The sequence below is a fragment of the Dryas octopetala genome, chromosome 8 (genome assembly GCF_963921425.1).
Source record: "Dryas octopetala chromosome 8, drDryOcto1.1, whole genome shotgun sequence".
Classification (NCBI taxonomy): Eukaryota; Viridiplantae; Streptophyta; class Magnoliopsida; order Rosales; family Rosaceae; genus Dryas; species Dryas octopetala.
In genome coordinates, this window is record NC_141373.1 from 8,997,535 (window position 1) to 9,015,616 (window position 18,082).

The 18,082-nt window shown below is 35.8% G+C and overlaps 1 protein-coding gene across 1 annotated transcript; it reads right to left on the minus strand.

Annotated features, from left to right (window-relative positions):
- Positions 1-16,609: 16,609 nt before the first annotated feature.
- LOC147276935 (uncharacterized) lies at positions 16,610-18,082 on the minus strand. The gene has a single exon (XM_086255582.1). The coding sequence runs from the start codon at positions 18,080-18,082 to the stop codon at positions 16,610-16,612; it is 1,473 nt and encodes a 490-aa protein (XP_086111708.1).

Below are 18,082 nucleotides of genomic sequence, written 5' to 3' on the forward strand. Positions count from 1 at the left end.
ACGCCAGGAATTACTGCACATAGTTGCAATTTTACCTTCTAGAACCCCAAAGATCCTTATCATGGAAGTAATTGGAACAGTCCAAAGGCCATGAGAACGTACGTTACTCAAAAAGTTTTTCTCACTGGAGGGTCAAAAGTTTTCTAATTAAATAACATTTATGTCACAATTTATAAACAATTAATGTGTTGAAATCATACACAGCTAGTTGCCTATAAAAAGGTAGTACTGGTCAGACACTCAGAGCAGGCACTAGGTAGAGCGAACATGAAGCCCATGATCTCTTGTTTTCTGCTATTTATGTCCTCCATTCTCTTGGTACTTTTCTCAAACAGATTGTATCTCATACTATAATATTTTGGCTATGATGTGATTTGAATATGAGACATCATATAATAAGTTTTAACTCTCAATCAATTAAGCTGACTAGTTTATTTGTCAAGTTTGTGAATCATAACATATTTAATAGTTCTTTGGTTTGTTTACCTCAATAAATTATTAATATGCTTATTAAGTTATTATATAATACTATTATGTTAATAATAGTGTAATACCATAAATAATAAACTTTTAAAATTATATACAACATTACAACTATAATAAAACATAAATGTACATATATATGTTTAATTATATATTTTATTACATATTTTTATAAACAAACTATGCAATTGTGTTGTCAACGATCCGAACTGTTCAAATTTTAGTTCTTCACTTAAAGATAATTCGTACAAAAAATTAACTCAATCGGAGATGTAAAAGTGACATAATGGTGATCGAATTAATGAACGATCGTGGTTTTTCTAATGATGATCGAATGGGTAGATGAATTTCGATTTAGCTGATTTTTTGTACGGATGATCTTTGACTATGAACATAGAAAAATGAACGGGTCAGATTGTTGAAATCACGTTGTGGTCTTCATAATTATGGAAACAACAAGGTTTTAACGGGAAAGTTATTAGAATTATACTCTTCAAGTGTATTTATATGTAGAAGCTCACATATCGATCGTGTTTTCAACGATCCGAACCGTTCAAGTTTTAGTTCCTCACTCAAAGAGAATTCTTGCAAAAATTAGCTTAATCGGAGATGTAAAAGTGACGTAACGGTAGTCGAATTAATGAACAATTGTGGTTTTTCTAATGATAATCGAATGGGTAGATGACTTAAGATTTAGTCGATTTTTTGTAAGGATGATCTTTGACTATGAAAATAGAAAATGAACGGTTCAGATCGTTGAACTAATGAATTGATGATCGTGGTTTAATAACTTTAATTATAGTTATATTATAAAAATTGTATATATACATATACAATTATATTTTATTATAGTTGTAATGTTGTATATAATTTTAAAAGTTTATTACTTTATTATTTATGGTATTACTTAATTTACACTATTACTATTTACTAACATTATAGTATTATAATAACTTAATAAGCATATTAATAATTTATTTGAGTAAACAAATGAAAAACCTATTAAATATGTTATGATTTCCAAATTGGGCTTTGGGTCGGGCCTAAACGGGCCGAGCTTCGGGCGGCCCATGGACTTCAAGGGGATGGCCCAAGCCCAACCCAAGAGACTTTCGGGCCAAATCGAGCTTCGGGCCTTGGGCTTTTTGGTGAGGCCTACTCCTTCTGAATGCTACTTAAGATTCTTACATTTATTATGGTAATCATGCAGGTACGAGTAGATCTTATCTAGCTCCAAAACATGTGAAACAAAGTAAGGAAGGGATGATAACAAAATCTTCTATAATGGGACATTGGAAGATCACACAATGACTTGAAGGAACAAGTACTTTTTATAGTTTTTGTAACAAGTATTTTTTATAGTTATCAAGCTACTTAATTACTTATAATTTTTGGGTTGTTAATTGACAAGGGATGTGTGAATGGGTTTGCTATCATAACTTTGTAAACTCCAATTTCAATTTAATGAATTCATAGGTCTTTTTCAATTGTCAATATTTGTGGATTTCTTTGGATGCAACAAGCATGGATTTAATGGATTTTAATACCAATTGGATAAGCAAGCAAAGAATTAATAGGGATTTAATTGGATGCAAGCAAGGATATTAAAATGTGAATCAAACAAACAACAATTTTCAATTTAAAAAATTTGTGTCAATCAAACCTAGACAATGGTTTTAGAAAGAAAAAAAAAAAAAAAAAAAACTTGTCATACGCATTTCTTAACATCACAAATAAGTTAAAACAAGTTGTGGACAATATCATTATACAACAATTTTAGGTTTTAAAAGGATGTGTATATACAATTAAAACAACATGTTTTAGTTAAACTTGTTGTTGAAAATTTGAATACACAACGAGTTTAGATAATCAACAGATGTGTATATGTAATTTAAACAACATTTTTTAGTAAAAACTGTTGTTGAGTACTCATGTAACAACATTCCTACCAATTTTATACTTAATTACGCAACGGTTTTTCTTAAAACTGATATTTAACAATACTTTTGAGAACATTTATAGTAAATAAGTATTGTGAGATCACCACCAATTAATACAATAGTTTTATATCTGTAAACGTTATGTATTGTGTTACGAGACAACTGTTTTAGACAGAAATCATGCATTTTGGTAGACATTAGACAACAGTTTGAAATTATAACAGTTTTTAACCGTTGTGTGAATAGGCTATAGATGTCACATGACTAGAAGATGAAATTTCGGAGGAGTTGTCTATTAACTTCATTGTAGTAGTGTGAAAAAGGTATTAACGACTTGATTATCTCAAAATTGAGTGATAATACGAGTTCTTACGACAAATCTCATGAAAGAAAATAATTAACGAAAAGAAACAATAACTAAGAGAAATCAATATTAAGAAAATATCCTAGCAGAGCAAAAAACAATGAACTAGGCCTGAAGAACTAGAACAAAATTGAAAAGACAACTGAAATCTGCGAGAAATCTGGAACTTGAATTGTTAAAAAGCTTGTGCTTGATTTTTGATTTTTGATTTTTGTGAGATGTGTTGAGAAAAATTTTATGCCTCCAAAGCCTTGCTATAAATATAGTGATCAGCCTCTTAGGCTTAAGAAATCATTTCCTTATTGATTTCGGACTCTTATCTCATTTCTTCACGTCAAAGCAACCTATCATTGCCATATCTTATTCAAAATCTTAGTGTTCCAAGGACTTTCGGTTGGATCTTTTTAATTTACTTTTCCGATTTAGGCCTTGACTATAAGGTTTGTTCGCTTGCACTTGTACGTGGGCTTTGATTGCAGTTGGGCTTTACTAACAAACATATGGATTCGGCCGTGCTCTCGGCCAAATCCCAAATTTGGGTGTGTACAATAAGGCTTTGCTGATAAATATTTTTTAGGACCTTTGAAGGGTTTGTTTTAAACAATCAGTTGTTCAAGGCAGCACATGAACCATCAAAAGGTGCTCATAAGGCATTAGAAAAGTGAAATTTTTAATGAATTAGAAGGTAACAATTCCATAAAAAGTGCATGCAACAATCACTCCACATAACTTTTGGCTGGAAACACTAATAATTGTCTCACTTTGATTTTTCATGTCCCATATATGGACGTTCAATGGAGGGAGAGGTATTCAAAGGGAAAGAAAAGTGTAGACAAGGGAATTATACCCGAATACTGCTAAACCTAGTACAATTCGAACATAACCTATTTGACAGGTGGTGTTTGTGAAAATAAGCCTTTTTTATTTGCCCCTGTTATTTAAAATGAAAAAATAAATCCGCCGTTGGATTATTAAATGCAAGGAGTGAAATTTCGAAAATTTTGCCGAAATTTTCATTTTTTTGGGATCCCGAAATTTTATCACATAACCCTTAATTTTCGATGATATTTCGGCAAAATATCGAAAATTTCACCGAAATTTCGCTAATATGTCGACCGAAAATTTCGACCCCCTACAAGTGCATTTTTGTGAAATTTCGTCGAAATTTGAGCGAAATTTCGTCAAAATTTCGTTGTATCTAGTCAAGCACTCCCAGCGCCTCATTTGCATCCACACACTCAGATCTCTCTCTCTTCTCTCTGTCTTCTCCCCTGCGCAAAATATTTCACACTCAGATCTCTCTCTTCACTCTGTCTTCTCCGCCTGCGACAGCCCGGCCCTTGCCTCTTTCTCCGACGTGACTCTCTCTCTCTTCACTTTGTCTTCTCTGCCTACGACAACCCCTTGCCTCCTTCTCCGGCGTGACTCTCTCTCTCTCTTCACTCTGTCTTCTAAGTCGCGACAGCCCCCTGCAAGGTTTGTAACTTTGTAGTTTGTACTACAAATCTACAATTGCTCCGCTGATGGCTCCATATACAGGCCTAACACTGAAGTTCCTAGACCATTTATGGTCAAAGGTTGAATGCCAATTTGAACTATAGGCCTATATGGAGATATTTGTATTCTCTTAAGATGTTCTTGTATGGATTTTGATGAAAATAATTGAATATTCTCATGCGTCTGATCCAATAGCAATCACTTGCTCTTGGGTATTGATGGAGTATTCAGATTTGAATTCGAAGGTTCCTATTCTATAAATATCTTTATAATCTTTCTTTGGGAGTTTCCAATTATAAAGGCTTTCGTCTGAGATAATTGTATTCCATTCTTCAAAGTTGATCATTGTATAATACAGCCACTATAAGTTTAACATTACTTTCCAAAAACGAAAGCTAATGGGATGGCATAATTTCTCGTGGGTGTAGGTATGGCCGTATGGGAATAGGACTCTTCACCCTCTGTCTTGGTCCTCTTAGATACCCGACTACTTTAATAAATATACATTTTTATAATTACATTTATTTATTATTTGTATGTTTTTTTAATGATTTAATGTTGTGATAATATAATATGATGTGTGTTAGTGTGCTATAAAGTCTATAACTTTGTAAGTAGAAACTGTAGAATTGTAGAAACAAATTTATTTATTTTATTTTATTTTGCTATGGCCGGGATTGTTGCTTCTTGTTCTATAACAAGGTTGAGGAGGTAATTAATCTAGCTTATTATATTTAAGTTAGGGTTGAGGAGGCAATTACTTTATCTACAGTTGAGTACTTGAGTATACTGTATACATATACTGGTTGATGATTATGAGTATAGCCCCAGTGATTAATATATATAAATTGATTAGTACTTTTTGTTTTTGTCCGAGTTTGATAACTTTGATTAGTAAATAAATAGTACTTAGTCGGTTAGTCCATTATTATTATTTATTTTGAAAAAGACATAACAATATTTACCACCAGCACGCATTATATTCATCTTATATTACATAAAACCTATTATATAATTTGGTTTCTTCAATGTTTTTTATCAATATAGTAGATAATATGTTAAATAAGCATATATATGGTCAAGTTTCATTCAAAATTTTCGTATTTTTATAGCAATTTTCGTCATTTTTATCTAATTTTGTTGAAATCGAAATTTCCACGAAAATTTCCATAGAAATTTATACGAAAATTTCCATCGAAATTTTACTCCTCGATTAAATGACACACGCTTCTTTTGAGAGTACGACACATTCACAAAAAAAGAAACGACACGCTTTGGCTAAGCTCACTGTTTCTTCTCACACTCGAACCAAACGCTTCGGCTAAGCTCTCGTTTCTCACTAGTCACTACTATGGCGGCGGAAGGCGATGACTGGCTTGATATCATCGATTTTGATGGGATCGATGATCTTGATCCGGTTGTTGATGATGCTCCGGTACGTGGTATTTCCTTATGATTTTCCTTGTGAAATTCTACAATTTGTATTGTTGGATTCACAGATTTGATACGTTTTTCTTTTCTTTGGGTTTTTTTGTTGAAATTTCGTCACTGGTTTTCAATTGCGATCTGAAAATGAACGTTGATACTGCCCTACTTGAATTGAATTATAGAAGCAAGACGTGGTATTTCCTCGTTGCTTCGTTTCTTGCATTTCTTGAGTGTCAGACGACTTTTCTCTTCGATTCTTGGTATCCAAACACTAGTTATTAGGAAAATTCATTCTATCTGTGTGTGGCTGCGTGGTTTTTAGTTTAAGTGATTCTGGCTGTATTTGTATCCCAAAATGTTGTCCAAGTGTCTGGTGGTGCTATCTTTGACCATATTTTGTTTCAGTTGTGTGTCTATCATGCCTATTACTTAAATGTATTTATCATAAATTATCTCTTTGTACTTTCTGTAGATCCAACATGTGGATAACAAAGTCAAAGATTTTCTTCTACAGATACAAGATGGGCAGGTGCATAATTTTCAATAATATCACATAGAATGTCAATGATACATATACTGGTTGTTGATTATGAGTATAGCCCCAGTGATTAATATATATAAATTGATTAGTACTTTTTGTTTTTGTCCGAGTTTGATAACTTTGATTAGTAAATAAATAATACTTAGTTGGTTAGTCCATTATTATTATTTATTTTGAAAAAGACATAACAGTATTTACCACCAGCACACATTATATTCATCTTATATTACATAAAACCTATTATATAATTTGGTTGCTTCAATGTTTTTTTATCAATATAGTAGATAATATGTTAAATAAGCATATGGTCAAGTTTCATTCAAAATTTTCGTATTTTTATAGCAATTTTCATCATTTTTATCTAATTTTGTCGAAATTGAAATTTTAATCGAAAATTTTCACGAAAATTTCCATCGAAATTTCCACAAAAATTTCCATCAAAATTTCCATCAAAATTTTACTTCTTGATTAAATGACACACGCTTCTTTTGAGAGTACGACACATTCACAAAAAAAGAAACGACACGCTTTGGCTAAGCTCACTGTTCCTTCTCACACGCGAACCAAACGCTTCGGCTAAGCTCTCGTTTCTCACTAGTCACTACTATGGCGGCGGAAGGCGATGACTGGCTTGATATCATTAATTTTGATGGGATCGATGATCTTGATTCGGTTGTTGATGATGCTCCGGTACGTGGTATTTCCTTATGATTTTACTTGTGAAATTCTACAATTTGTATTGTTGGATTCACAGATTTGATACGTTTTTCTTTTCTTTGGGTTTTTTTGTTGAAATTTTGTCACTGGTTTTCAATTGCAATCTGAAAATGAACGTTGATACTGCCCTACTTGAATTGAATTATAGAAGCAATACGTGGTATTTCCTCATTGCTTCGTTTCTTGCATTTCTTGAGTGGCAGACGACTTTTCTCTTCGATTCTTGGTATCCAAACACTAGTTATTAGGAAAATTTATTCTATCTGTGTGTGGCTGCGTGGTTTTTAGTTTAAGTGATTCTGGTTGTATTTGTATCCCAAAATGTTGTCCAAGTGTCTGGTGGTGCTATCTTTGACCATATTTTGTTTCAGTTGTGTGTCTATCATGCCTATTACTTAAATGTATTTATCATAAATTATCTCTTTGTACTTTCTGTAGATCCAACATGTGGATGACAAAGTCAAAGATTTGCTTCTACAGATACAAGATGGGCAGGTGCATAATTTTCAATAATATCACATAGAATGTCAATGATACGCACACATGCACATGCACTTGTGTTCAGCTCCAAGTTTCATTGATGTGTAGCCATAATGATATTATGGGGGTGTCTGTATTCATATTGTGGTGGGGCCTGATCAAAACTTGAGGAGGTGGGGGGTATTTAACATGCTAGAAAAAGGGCATTGTCTTGTAAAGCACTCAAGTGGTGGTGGGGCCTCATCGTAATTTAATTGAGCTGGATGCATTGTGTTTATTCTACATAAAATGACATGATAGGGTTTTTAATAACACTACTGCACTTCATCATATGTGATGCACATTTGTCATCCTTACATTGATTTCCTTTTTTTCTCTCTTGCAATAATTATCAAGCAATTCATTTGGATTTTCTTTTCCTTATTTGTGCTGCAGGTCGTCGACCAAGATGTCATTGAGGCTCTCAAAGCAAGAAAGCTTATTATTCCACAGTAATCATCATTCTGTTTGTGTCCTTTGCTTATTTAGTTCCCTTTTTTTGGTTGCAGAGTGGGTTTCAATGAAATTTCTTCGACTGTGGGAGTTAATTTTATGTCAGAGAAGTTTGCTTCTGGTTATTGCACCTGCAAAGGTTCTATATGTGCTACTCATAATATTAATTATTATTATTTTCTGTATTCGTTTGTTATAGAATAAACGAATATTATTTTGAGTGTGCTCCAAAAAAAAAGAAACCTGCTACAGATCGATTTGACTCGAGATAATCTGCTGAGGTACTTACAGGCTTATTATTTTGAGTGTAATCATGCCTTTGTAAATGATGATCTTTTGCAAGTCCTATATGAGTATATGTTTTGTTAATAGCACTGTTTTTTAGGAGTTATCATATGTTAACCGTTGTACACACTCGATGTTTTCCTGGCTACTATAGCGACATGTTTTTCACCATTTCAGTCATATTTCTTAAGCAGTTAAGTTAAATGAGCAATGTATTTCATTTCCTACATGAGCTGATCGATGCTTTATTAATAGCCTTGTTATTACGAATTAGCATATGTTTACTGTTGGACACCTTTTTAGATGTGCATGATGTTGTTCTGGCTATTATACTGACTACACATGGCTTTTTATTGGTGGATTGTGAGTGTGCCCATTGCTGAATGGTGGTATATGCTTGCTGATAGAATTAAATGATTGTTTCTGTAATCTAGTTGGAAGGAAATAGAGTTCAGAGAGAATAACTTCATGGCTAAAGGTCTGCCTACTGGAGGTGGTCATCTTCATCCACTGCTCAAGGCAAGGAACTAATTTCCTTTGTTTATTATTTTTTTATAGACACGAGCCAATTGATGGCATTGTGGAGAGGCTGTATAAAGCATTGCAGAACCCTGCAAATCGTGCGTCATTGAAATGGAGCACGGATGGTTCGCTGTTTGTGATCGTAGATGAACAGAAATTTACAGATGGTTTGTTGCAATACATATCCGGTTCAAACTTCATACATATGAACAATTTTAATAACATTTTAACTGGGCTGGTAAGTTGGTAAGCTTTGTTTAATTATGGCTCTTTTATATTTATATAATTTTTTATTAATAGACGAATTGTTATATTGTTGATAGGGATTTGCCAGGATCAGAGGCAGTGAGCGGTCTTTGTCTTACCGGAACCTACTCTTCTTCAAAGGGGGAGAACATTTTCTGCACCTTATTAAACCTCCACCGGCGGAAGTTCCTCCTCCACAGCAACGGGAAGTTCGGGTCCGGCCCCAATCCTCAGCAGCAAAAGTGAGAGCCAACATCGAAGTTACACAAATCCTGATGTACTTGCCAGCTCGATCTCTGCTCCGCTTCAAATGCGTGTCCAAGCATTGGCACTCTCTTATCTCCAACCCCAAATTCCACGATCGCCACACCCTCCAAAACCCAAACCCTAACATCTCCGCCGTGTTCTTCTTAAAGTGGAGCAGTTCTGATTTCTACTCCATATCTCTTCCTAACAATGAAAGCAGCCCATCATCATCATCAGCTGGGTGTCCCTCACAACCTCTCAATTCTATCAAACACCCTGCAGGCATTGAAATCCTGCAGTCCTGTAATGGCTTTCTCTTATGCAGTTCCTGCCTCAAAATAAACAAACCCTAGATTCCTTATGTTATGAGCGTCATTCCCAAGTACTGTGAGGACGACAAGGAGGACATACAGGACATACGGTGGATACATTATGTTCTGAATCCCACAACCAGACAGGAGGACAACTATTACATTAGGGTTTAGGGTTTAGGCTGCCAAATCGATTCAGGAAACTCAGCCATCATCAGCCGGAGATCAATACGGTACTTTACAGACCAGCCAGAGTAGTCCCTCCTCAATTCCAGCACACCCAATTGTTCCTTATCTGCGCTACAACCATCAATACGAAGCAAATGGCCACCGGACTCCCCAAAATAATGAAAGTTTTCCCAATCCTCTTTGAAATCCGGGGAACTATGCACAACTCCAAAACGCTCTTCATTTATGTCATAGTACACCAACGTACCCCACAACCATACGGTGGATACATTATGTTCACACTCCCAGCTACTATTACATCCAAACAGGAGGACATTTGGAGTGTTGCATTGGCTTTTGACCTTGCCAAATCGATTCATTACAAGGTGGTCTGCGTTTTTTGGGATGTCTCATCTCTTGACATTGAGATATATTCGTCTGAGACTCGAAGCTGGAGCCTGGGAGCATCTACTTTTGATGATGAGGATACTATCTCCTGCGTCACCTATGGGTACAACTACGGGGTATACTGCAATGGTGCAATTCATTGGATGAACTGGCGAGGTACGTTGGTGTACTATGACATAAATGAAGAGCGTTTTGGAGTTGTGCATAGTTCCCCGGATTTCAAAGAGGATTGGGAAAACTTTCATTATTTTGGGGAGTCCGGTGGCCATTTGCTTCGTAGTGATGGTTGTAGCGCAGATAAGGAACAATTGGGTGTGCTGGAATTGAGGAGGGACTACTCTGGCTGGTCTATAAAGTACCGTATTGATCTTCGGCTGATGATGGCTGCGTTTCCTGAGATGGTTCATTCATCTCTGCTGCTGGATTTTCTCTTTTTTGCTCGAGCAGAAAATGAAAATGAAGAGGACGAGGATTCATCTCTGGTGCTGCATATTCCTCGTAAGCTCATCTCTTATAATCTTAGGGATAACACCTGGAAAATACTTTGTGACTTAACTCCCAAAGGCTCTGTGACTTTACAAGTTAGAGGATGGGTTGCTTATTGTTATAGGGAGACTTTGGCTTGTGTCTGAATCTGATTGTATTTCTATACCATTCTGTTGTTAATTGTTTCTGATTCATGAGAATGTACCACACTATGTGACAAGTAATGTGTCAATTATCAACTAGTCTGAAGAAGAATTGATGTTACAAATGGACCCTATCTTATTCTACTAATAGAAATTAGTCTCCCACTTCAACCTTATTCTACCGTTTGATTAGCACTTAATTAGACAGTTATCTTTAATGCTCTTCACTGCATGCTTATTGAGAAGCTTCAACTTGTGATTAACTTCCAAAGATATTTGTTTAGCTTTAGAATTTACATGATGATGACTGCTGCTTCACCACTAAAGCAAGGAAACACATTGCTAACAAAAGCATGATTATAGTCCTTTTCCCCATCTTCTCTCTCTGTCTCACTGATTGGGCTCTTACTCACAGAGAGATACAATCAACTTTTGATTGAGAAACCAGTGACAATGTGCTTGGTTTTATAAGGAAGTAGATGGCAATGTGTTAAGTACATATACAAATGTCTTCAGCCGCATGTCAAATGCCAATTGCTCTTTTATCAGACCATTGCTCTGGTTTTGGCCCTCTGCTAGTTGCACACTTTTTGTTTTTGCCTTCTTCATGGCCTTGTTTAGAAAATCAAGTTGAAATTGTGATATAAGAAATGAACGGTTCCGATCTTGAGCCGGCCCCACCAAAGGTTTTTGAGGGGTGAGGTAACCCAAATATATATTATCCTTGAGTTAATGAGCTTTGCATTATTCCCTTCCCTGTAGTTGTAAACTTTGGTCCTTGAGGCAGTTGAATATTGAAGTATATTCTGAAAAATTTAAGCTATATCTGATCTCCCATGCTTAGAACCTAACTTGCTTTAACAAATACAAGTCGCTGATGACAACAAGGCTGTCCATCAACAAAGAAACAGAATAAATGAATTTTCTTTTCCAGACTAGAATTGAAAGAGAAAACAATTAACCTAAGGCAAGATATATCCATATTATATTTGCCTCAGCCGGGACTCAAGTATTGTATTAGCTTTGGGGGGAGGGGAATAAGAGAAGGAATAAAAAAATTAAAAAAAAAAAAGGACTCAAGTCTAACCTCAAATATTTTATCATCAACTAGTATACTGCTTGCTTGAACATCTCTTCAACCGCCAAAAATATATTTCAATACTTGTTCAACTTAATAAACTAAACTGAAGTTTGCAAATACAGCTAATTGAATGAGGGGCACCAAGGGGTATAACATATATATCAACCACAAGGCATCGTTTGCCTCCAGTTTCAGAACTAATGGAAATCATAAACTATCATCACAAAATCTTTATTTAGTCCAACAAAAAGCCTCTGCTCCATAACTGACTAAGCAGGTTACTAAGGACATCATATCGATCAGACCATAAATATCTTGAGCTAAAATGTTTTCATTCAGTATAAAGAAGTGCATTCTAATTAGTAAAGGCCAGATGTTATGAGGATTCCAAATCACTATAAGATGTCAAACCCAAAATGAAATCAGCAAAAGTTGACTTAGCTAAAATGAAGAGAGAACAAGAATAGCTGAAAGCAAGTTCAATAATAACTGTGAACAAGGGGTGGGCTGCAATCATGATGTAGGTAAGCTTGTAAATTTTAATCTTGTAATCCAATCCGGCCAGGGACTGTAAATTGCCATCTTCTGATTTGGTAACTCTGTGCAAAGAACTAGCCAAGTCACCATTTGGAAATAGTGAGATGGGGTGGCCAGCAAGGTAGCGACAAAAGAAAGAAAGAAAATGACAAAGCTTCTAATTCTCTTCATTTGAGGAGGTCCAAGGTTATTGGTTGACATCCCCTAATCCCTATGGAGGTTTTAATTACTGTACGTGCAATGCAAGAGCTTTTAAGTAATGATTTGTTCTTCCAGGAAACTCAACTCTTGGATAAGGAGTGCTTCGGTTCTCATTTCAAAATCAGACCCACCCACCCTTTTCCTCAACCTCAAGTATCTTAATAATCTATCCCACAAATTCATTATTTACTTGGTTATTTTTCTTACCGATGATTGGCTCCTTCCTTTAGGAGCACCTCCTCCAACCCCATCTCACAAACATATGTCCTTCATGGTTTTTACATTCCAAATAAATAAAAAATGAATTCATACATGAAATGGAAAGACCATAAAAAACATGTGTGTGTGAGAATGAGCCAAGTGTTGTTCTTTTTTACCTGCATTTCCACAATCAAGTGCAACAATATAAACGTATCTCGACTACTTTCTTAGGATTATGTACCTTTGCCTCTTCCAAGTTCCAAGTCTTTGAGTGCATATATGTGGCAACCTTGCCCGTTACATGTTTTCAAACCTTTTCAATGAAAAATGTCTGAGAAAACAAGCCACCGACATTCTTGGACCTTCACTTTTGGCCAATACTCTTTGATTTACGCTCATGAACTTGCCGTTAGAGATTAGCTGCACCAACACACGCATTAGAAACTAAAAAACCGTACTATGCAATCCTTTTGGAATTGCTTTGAACCTGGACTGTTAAATTCAATGTGACATTTCATGTATGTTGTAAAGAAGCCTGCAGAAACATAAAGAGGGCTTGCCTGCAAGAGATCTCCAATGCTGACCTCCAGGCACAGGAGGAACATCATCCACCAACAAAGTGACACTTAGTTTCTGAACTTTGTCAGAGTATTCCATTGTTATGTCTCTGCAAATTCGATAAGAAAATCATCTACTAACTGGGATCGATCAAGAGGCTCAAAAATCAGAGAAAAACTTGTGTGTAATGAGGGTATACCCCTTTACTTTCATAAGATCACCTCACATGCTAGTTATGTGACTACTTATTATGAGAGTAAAGGGGTATATCACGTTATGCAGAAGTTTTTCTCCAAAAATCAATATCCCCCATTCCTAAAATCATGCAAGATTCTAAGGCATACTACCTGCAAACCAGAGGCAATTCTTGAGGATCAAGTGGCTCAGGACCCATGACACAAAATAAAATGTCCCTCCAATCAATTACAATTTCATCTGTGATTTTTTTTTTTTTTTAATAAACCCATTAGTCAAATTAAAAACAGAGAAAAATAGGAACAATTTTGGTGGGAAGGTGGGATGAGATAAAGAAGACGAGGGAGATAAGTCTGTATTCGATTTAGATACTTTTTAATGGAATTAACATTAATGCATGCCCTCAATTTTGTTGTTATAGAATCAACAATTTAATTAACACTTACACAGATGAGGACAGAAGTTTGCATGCAATGGCCCTTTCCCTTCATGGCATGTCCACGTAAGCCAAAATTTTGTAATTTTTCGCAGGTTGCTGATACCAAATTTGTTGGGGGAAAGATCACACAACTATAATATATTGTAGGAAGTTATGAAAGGCAGAGAGAATATATAGTTAATTGATAAATTTCATGTATTGAATATGCCATATTGTTGGCTTATTTATAGTTACAAATACACCTCTTCATCAGAGGACACAACTATTGAATTAAACTTAAAAGATGTAACTAAATACTAAGAAACACAACTAATACCCTTTAGGAAAAGTCATGACTGCCTGTAGAAAAGCTAAACTACAGAAAATACATTATTAATTTTAACAATTTGCATGTGAGGCTGGTTTCTTTCTCTTTACACTGGAAACGGATGCACAAACTTTGATTTATTGTCTTCAGCGTGGTGAGATGGATTTGGCATCCGATGAGTACCTTTTGGAGGACACTAAGAAGGTTATTTCCAATTTTAGTAGAGTTGATTGAGTTTATTTTAATCGAGTAGCTTGTTCCTTAGCTCATTATGCTCTTTCATGTAATTTGTTGACTCAATGGGCACACTAGATTCCTTTTTGGCCGGAAGCTCATGTACAACATAATATGATATTGTATCCTCGCAACCTAATCACAAAGTGGACAAGCCTTAGCTATAACCACTTATCAATGCATTGAGGGTGATGGTGTGCTTACACTTAACCAGCATTGCGCATACTTGTCTTCATCTTCAAACTTTTCCTTGCGCTTTCTATATGTATGCTGACATGTTGTGTTGGTACTTGTTATTTCTGCAACAATAGGAATGGTCTACCACAAGGTACACAACAAACTTGACAGCACATTACTGGAAATAATTGACACCATAATCTGGTCCACCACATCATCAGTTTGAATTAGTTTCATTTTTATTAGTTTTCTTTTTCATAATACACAAAGCCCAAGGCTATCCTCCTCTTGCTTGGATTATATATGTTGGAGAATAGGAATGAGATTGAGTAGCCCTAGTCTCTCCACTCTCTCACACACACATCTCTTGCTTCTTGTTGGCAGCTACCACACTCAAGGACTTGGAGAATCAAGCTAGCTTGATGGAGAACCTTTGAGGTATGCCCATATATGAACACAAGTTGTGATTATCATTTTTGGATTATGTTTGGTGTGAAATCTGGAAAATCTAACATTTGGTATCAGAGTCAAATCACTCTTGATCATGAGTGTGTTGATTTTATATTAATATTAATGCGGCTCTTTAAGTATAACCCTTTTGGCTTATGAAAAATCGTTTTTGCACAACACCCATTTGGCCACTTTAGATCTGTTTCTCTTGCAAAAGTATTAGCACTACTAACATTAGCTGTGGCCCCTTTTGCTATGGGCAAATGAGTGCGCCAAACACATACAATGTTTGAGGTCGCATGCAGAATATCTTATTACATTTCGTGTCCGATAAGGCAAGACAAACTTCGGGAATTTTCGGTAACTCAGATGCCACACTCTCAGCTGGTGGTCCATCAATTTGGAAAACGCTGAAACCAAGTTTGGTACCAAATGATTCCAAACTCGAATTGTTTGTAAATAGAGCAGTTGTCATCCCCATGAACCTGAAGCATTATAAAAAGGCAACTTAGTTGACATTGTGTTGATAATTGATAACAGTTAATATTTTTCATCATTGCCAACTACAACTGACTGAGCAAAAAACCAAAAGTTAGATAACCTTTCTGATAAGGTCTTAATTGAGGATTTCTTCCCACATTCTTCTTCAGTGGTACCTCCACTCTGAGAAACAAAGTAAAAAAAACTACTTTAGCAAGTTAGCATACATGATTATAAACTACACTTGGTAAGAATATAAAGTATGCAGATCTAACTTGGTCAAGGTAAGCTTCATATGCATCCAGCAGCACTGCAAACTCTCTAACTATATATTGTCTCATCCTCGGTTTCTACAATCTAAATTCAAGTAGATCCCAATGCTAGGAAGGAGGAAAAGCATGCCAGAATGAATATGAACAAAATCAATACAAAGAAACTTTGATTCCAATGTTTTTCCAATTAAATTTTTAACTGGATAAATATAGTTTTTGGAAGAGAAAAGTAAATAGAGTCCCAAATACCAAAAAGAAATAGAATTGACAAACCTAAAAGGAAAGGAGATCACTTTAAGCATGATGCATGGCTACAAGCCCTAATGGAAATTAACCAGAGAAAGGAATGACACTAACTGCACCCCGCAATCTGAAACAAATAATTAGCAAAGCCAAAACAGAACACCAGCTGCACCAGCAAAATTAAAACCCAAAACTACTGCAATTCCAATCAAACTTAAAAAAAAGTTGGACTTGCTGAAGCCTCTCAAAGGTACATATATATTGAGAATTTCTGCTTTAATTAATAAACGGTACACATATAATACAGAATTTATTTAAATTCATAGTGTTCTTGATCCATACATAATAAGAAACAGTTGACCAAAATAAATAAATAAAACAAACAATCAAGTCACCATAAATTCAAGTGCTTTGCTAAACATAAATCAAATACATATAATTCAAGTGCTTATTACTTTAATTTTACGTATAAACTAGCTAGCTGCTAATTCCTCCAGCATGGGGTAGCTGATCAAGGACATGCTGTGGTAGTCTAGGAACTGGTGTCGGCCACCATGGGAGCACAAATTTGAAGAAGCAACCATTAATATTAAGATTACTCTCTTTTGCAGCTAGCTTTGACCACTCTCTTGTACCAACGTCGCACATGAAAACATCTCCCTCAATATTTAGATACAAGATATCCACATTATTCGGGTCACAAGCTATCAACTCAACATTCCTTTTGTAACCACCCAAAAACATATTTTGGTCCAGAGAATAAACCCTCGTGCGTTCCAAACAAAATTTGCTAGCTCCATCGACGTCCATCTGATCACGATCATCTTGTTCTTCTTTCAACTCGTACACATATAAAGTACGCAAGTGGTTTATGAAGTCGCACATCCGTACACACTCTCCGCACACACCAAGGAACTCAATACAACTGATCGCAACCACGTCTCGGGCTGGGTCATCAACTACAGCTGGGTCAGCAAATTTGAGGACACGACATTTATAATAATCAATAACACCATCACCATTGCTACTGCTAGTACCAGTACTGTTGCTGTTGTTGATCATGAATGGATCCAGCCCCATAAGACAGGGGAAATTGTATAATTTGGCGTCATCCCACCAATACAACATTCCATTGTAAGTGACGCTAAAGTATCTATCAATAGTGCGAAAACTTAGTGGGGCTAAGACAACTGACACTCTCCATTCACCAGTTTCAAAAGAAAACAACTCCAAGGTTAATTTAAAGGAACCATATTTCTCATCATATTGGTCAATAGGAAGAACTCTCACAACCTTGCACCTATACTCACAATTAACCTGGACGTTATATGATCCTTTCCGAGCATCGTCTTGCTTATAGTTATAATAGGGAACATCACAGACAAATCCCACGGGTACTGGCCATTTCCATTGAGTAGGGGCAGGAGGAAGCGCGACCCATTGCGCGGTGTATGGATTGCAGATGTAGTAATCACGTTGATGGTACTTGGTTGCATAACACAAAACTAAATCATTATACGTCCCTACCACAACTGGCTCTTCTTTCAATCCGTGGACAGTCATGAGTCTTTTGAACACCGGAGACAACATTCGACTATGGATTTCCTCCCCTTTGGGATTGATCAGAGTGACTTTTGTTGGCGTTTGCTTATCGATTTGGAGACGCAGAAAGCGGTGAATAAAATAAGGATTGGAGATGAGAGTGCACCAACGCTTGGACACACACTTACATTGAAAAACCAATTTGTTGCAAGGAAGTCGACAAAGGATTTCAACCAATAAAACGTCAGGGAGATCACCAATATTAATATCCATCATCAATTTTGATGATGATGATGTTTTTGATCTTTTTAAGTGATGAATATGATTATGATGAGAGGACGGTGGTTCAAGGGGCGAATAGGATCTACTCCTTCCTTTGGTAGCAGTATCAGTATCACCTACTCTCAT

Bases quoted from the DNA above. Each gene is read 5' to 3' on its own strand.
- LOC147276935 (XM_086255582.1), bottom strand. From the start codon at position 18,082: ATGAGAGTAGGTGATACTGATACTGCTACCAAAGGAAGGAGTAGATCC.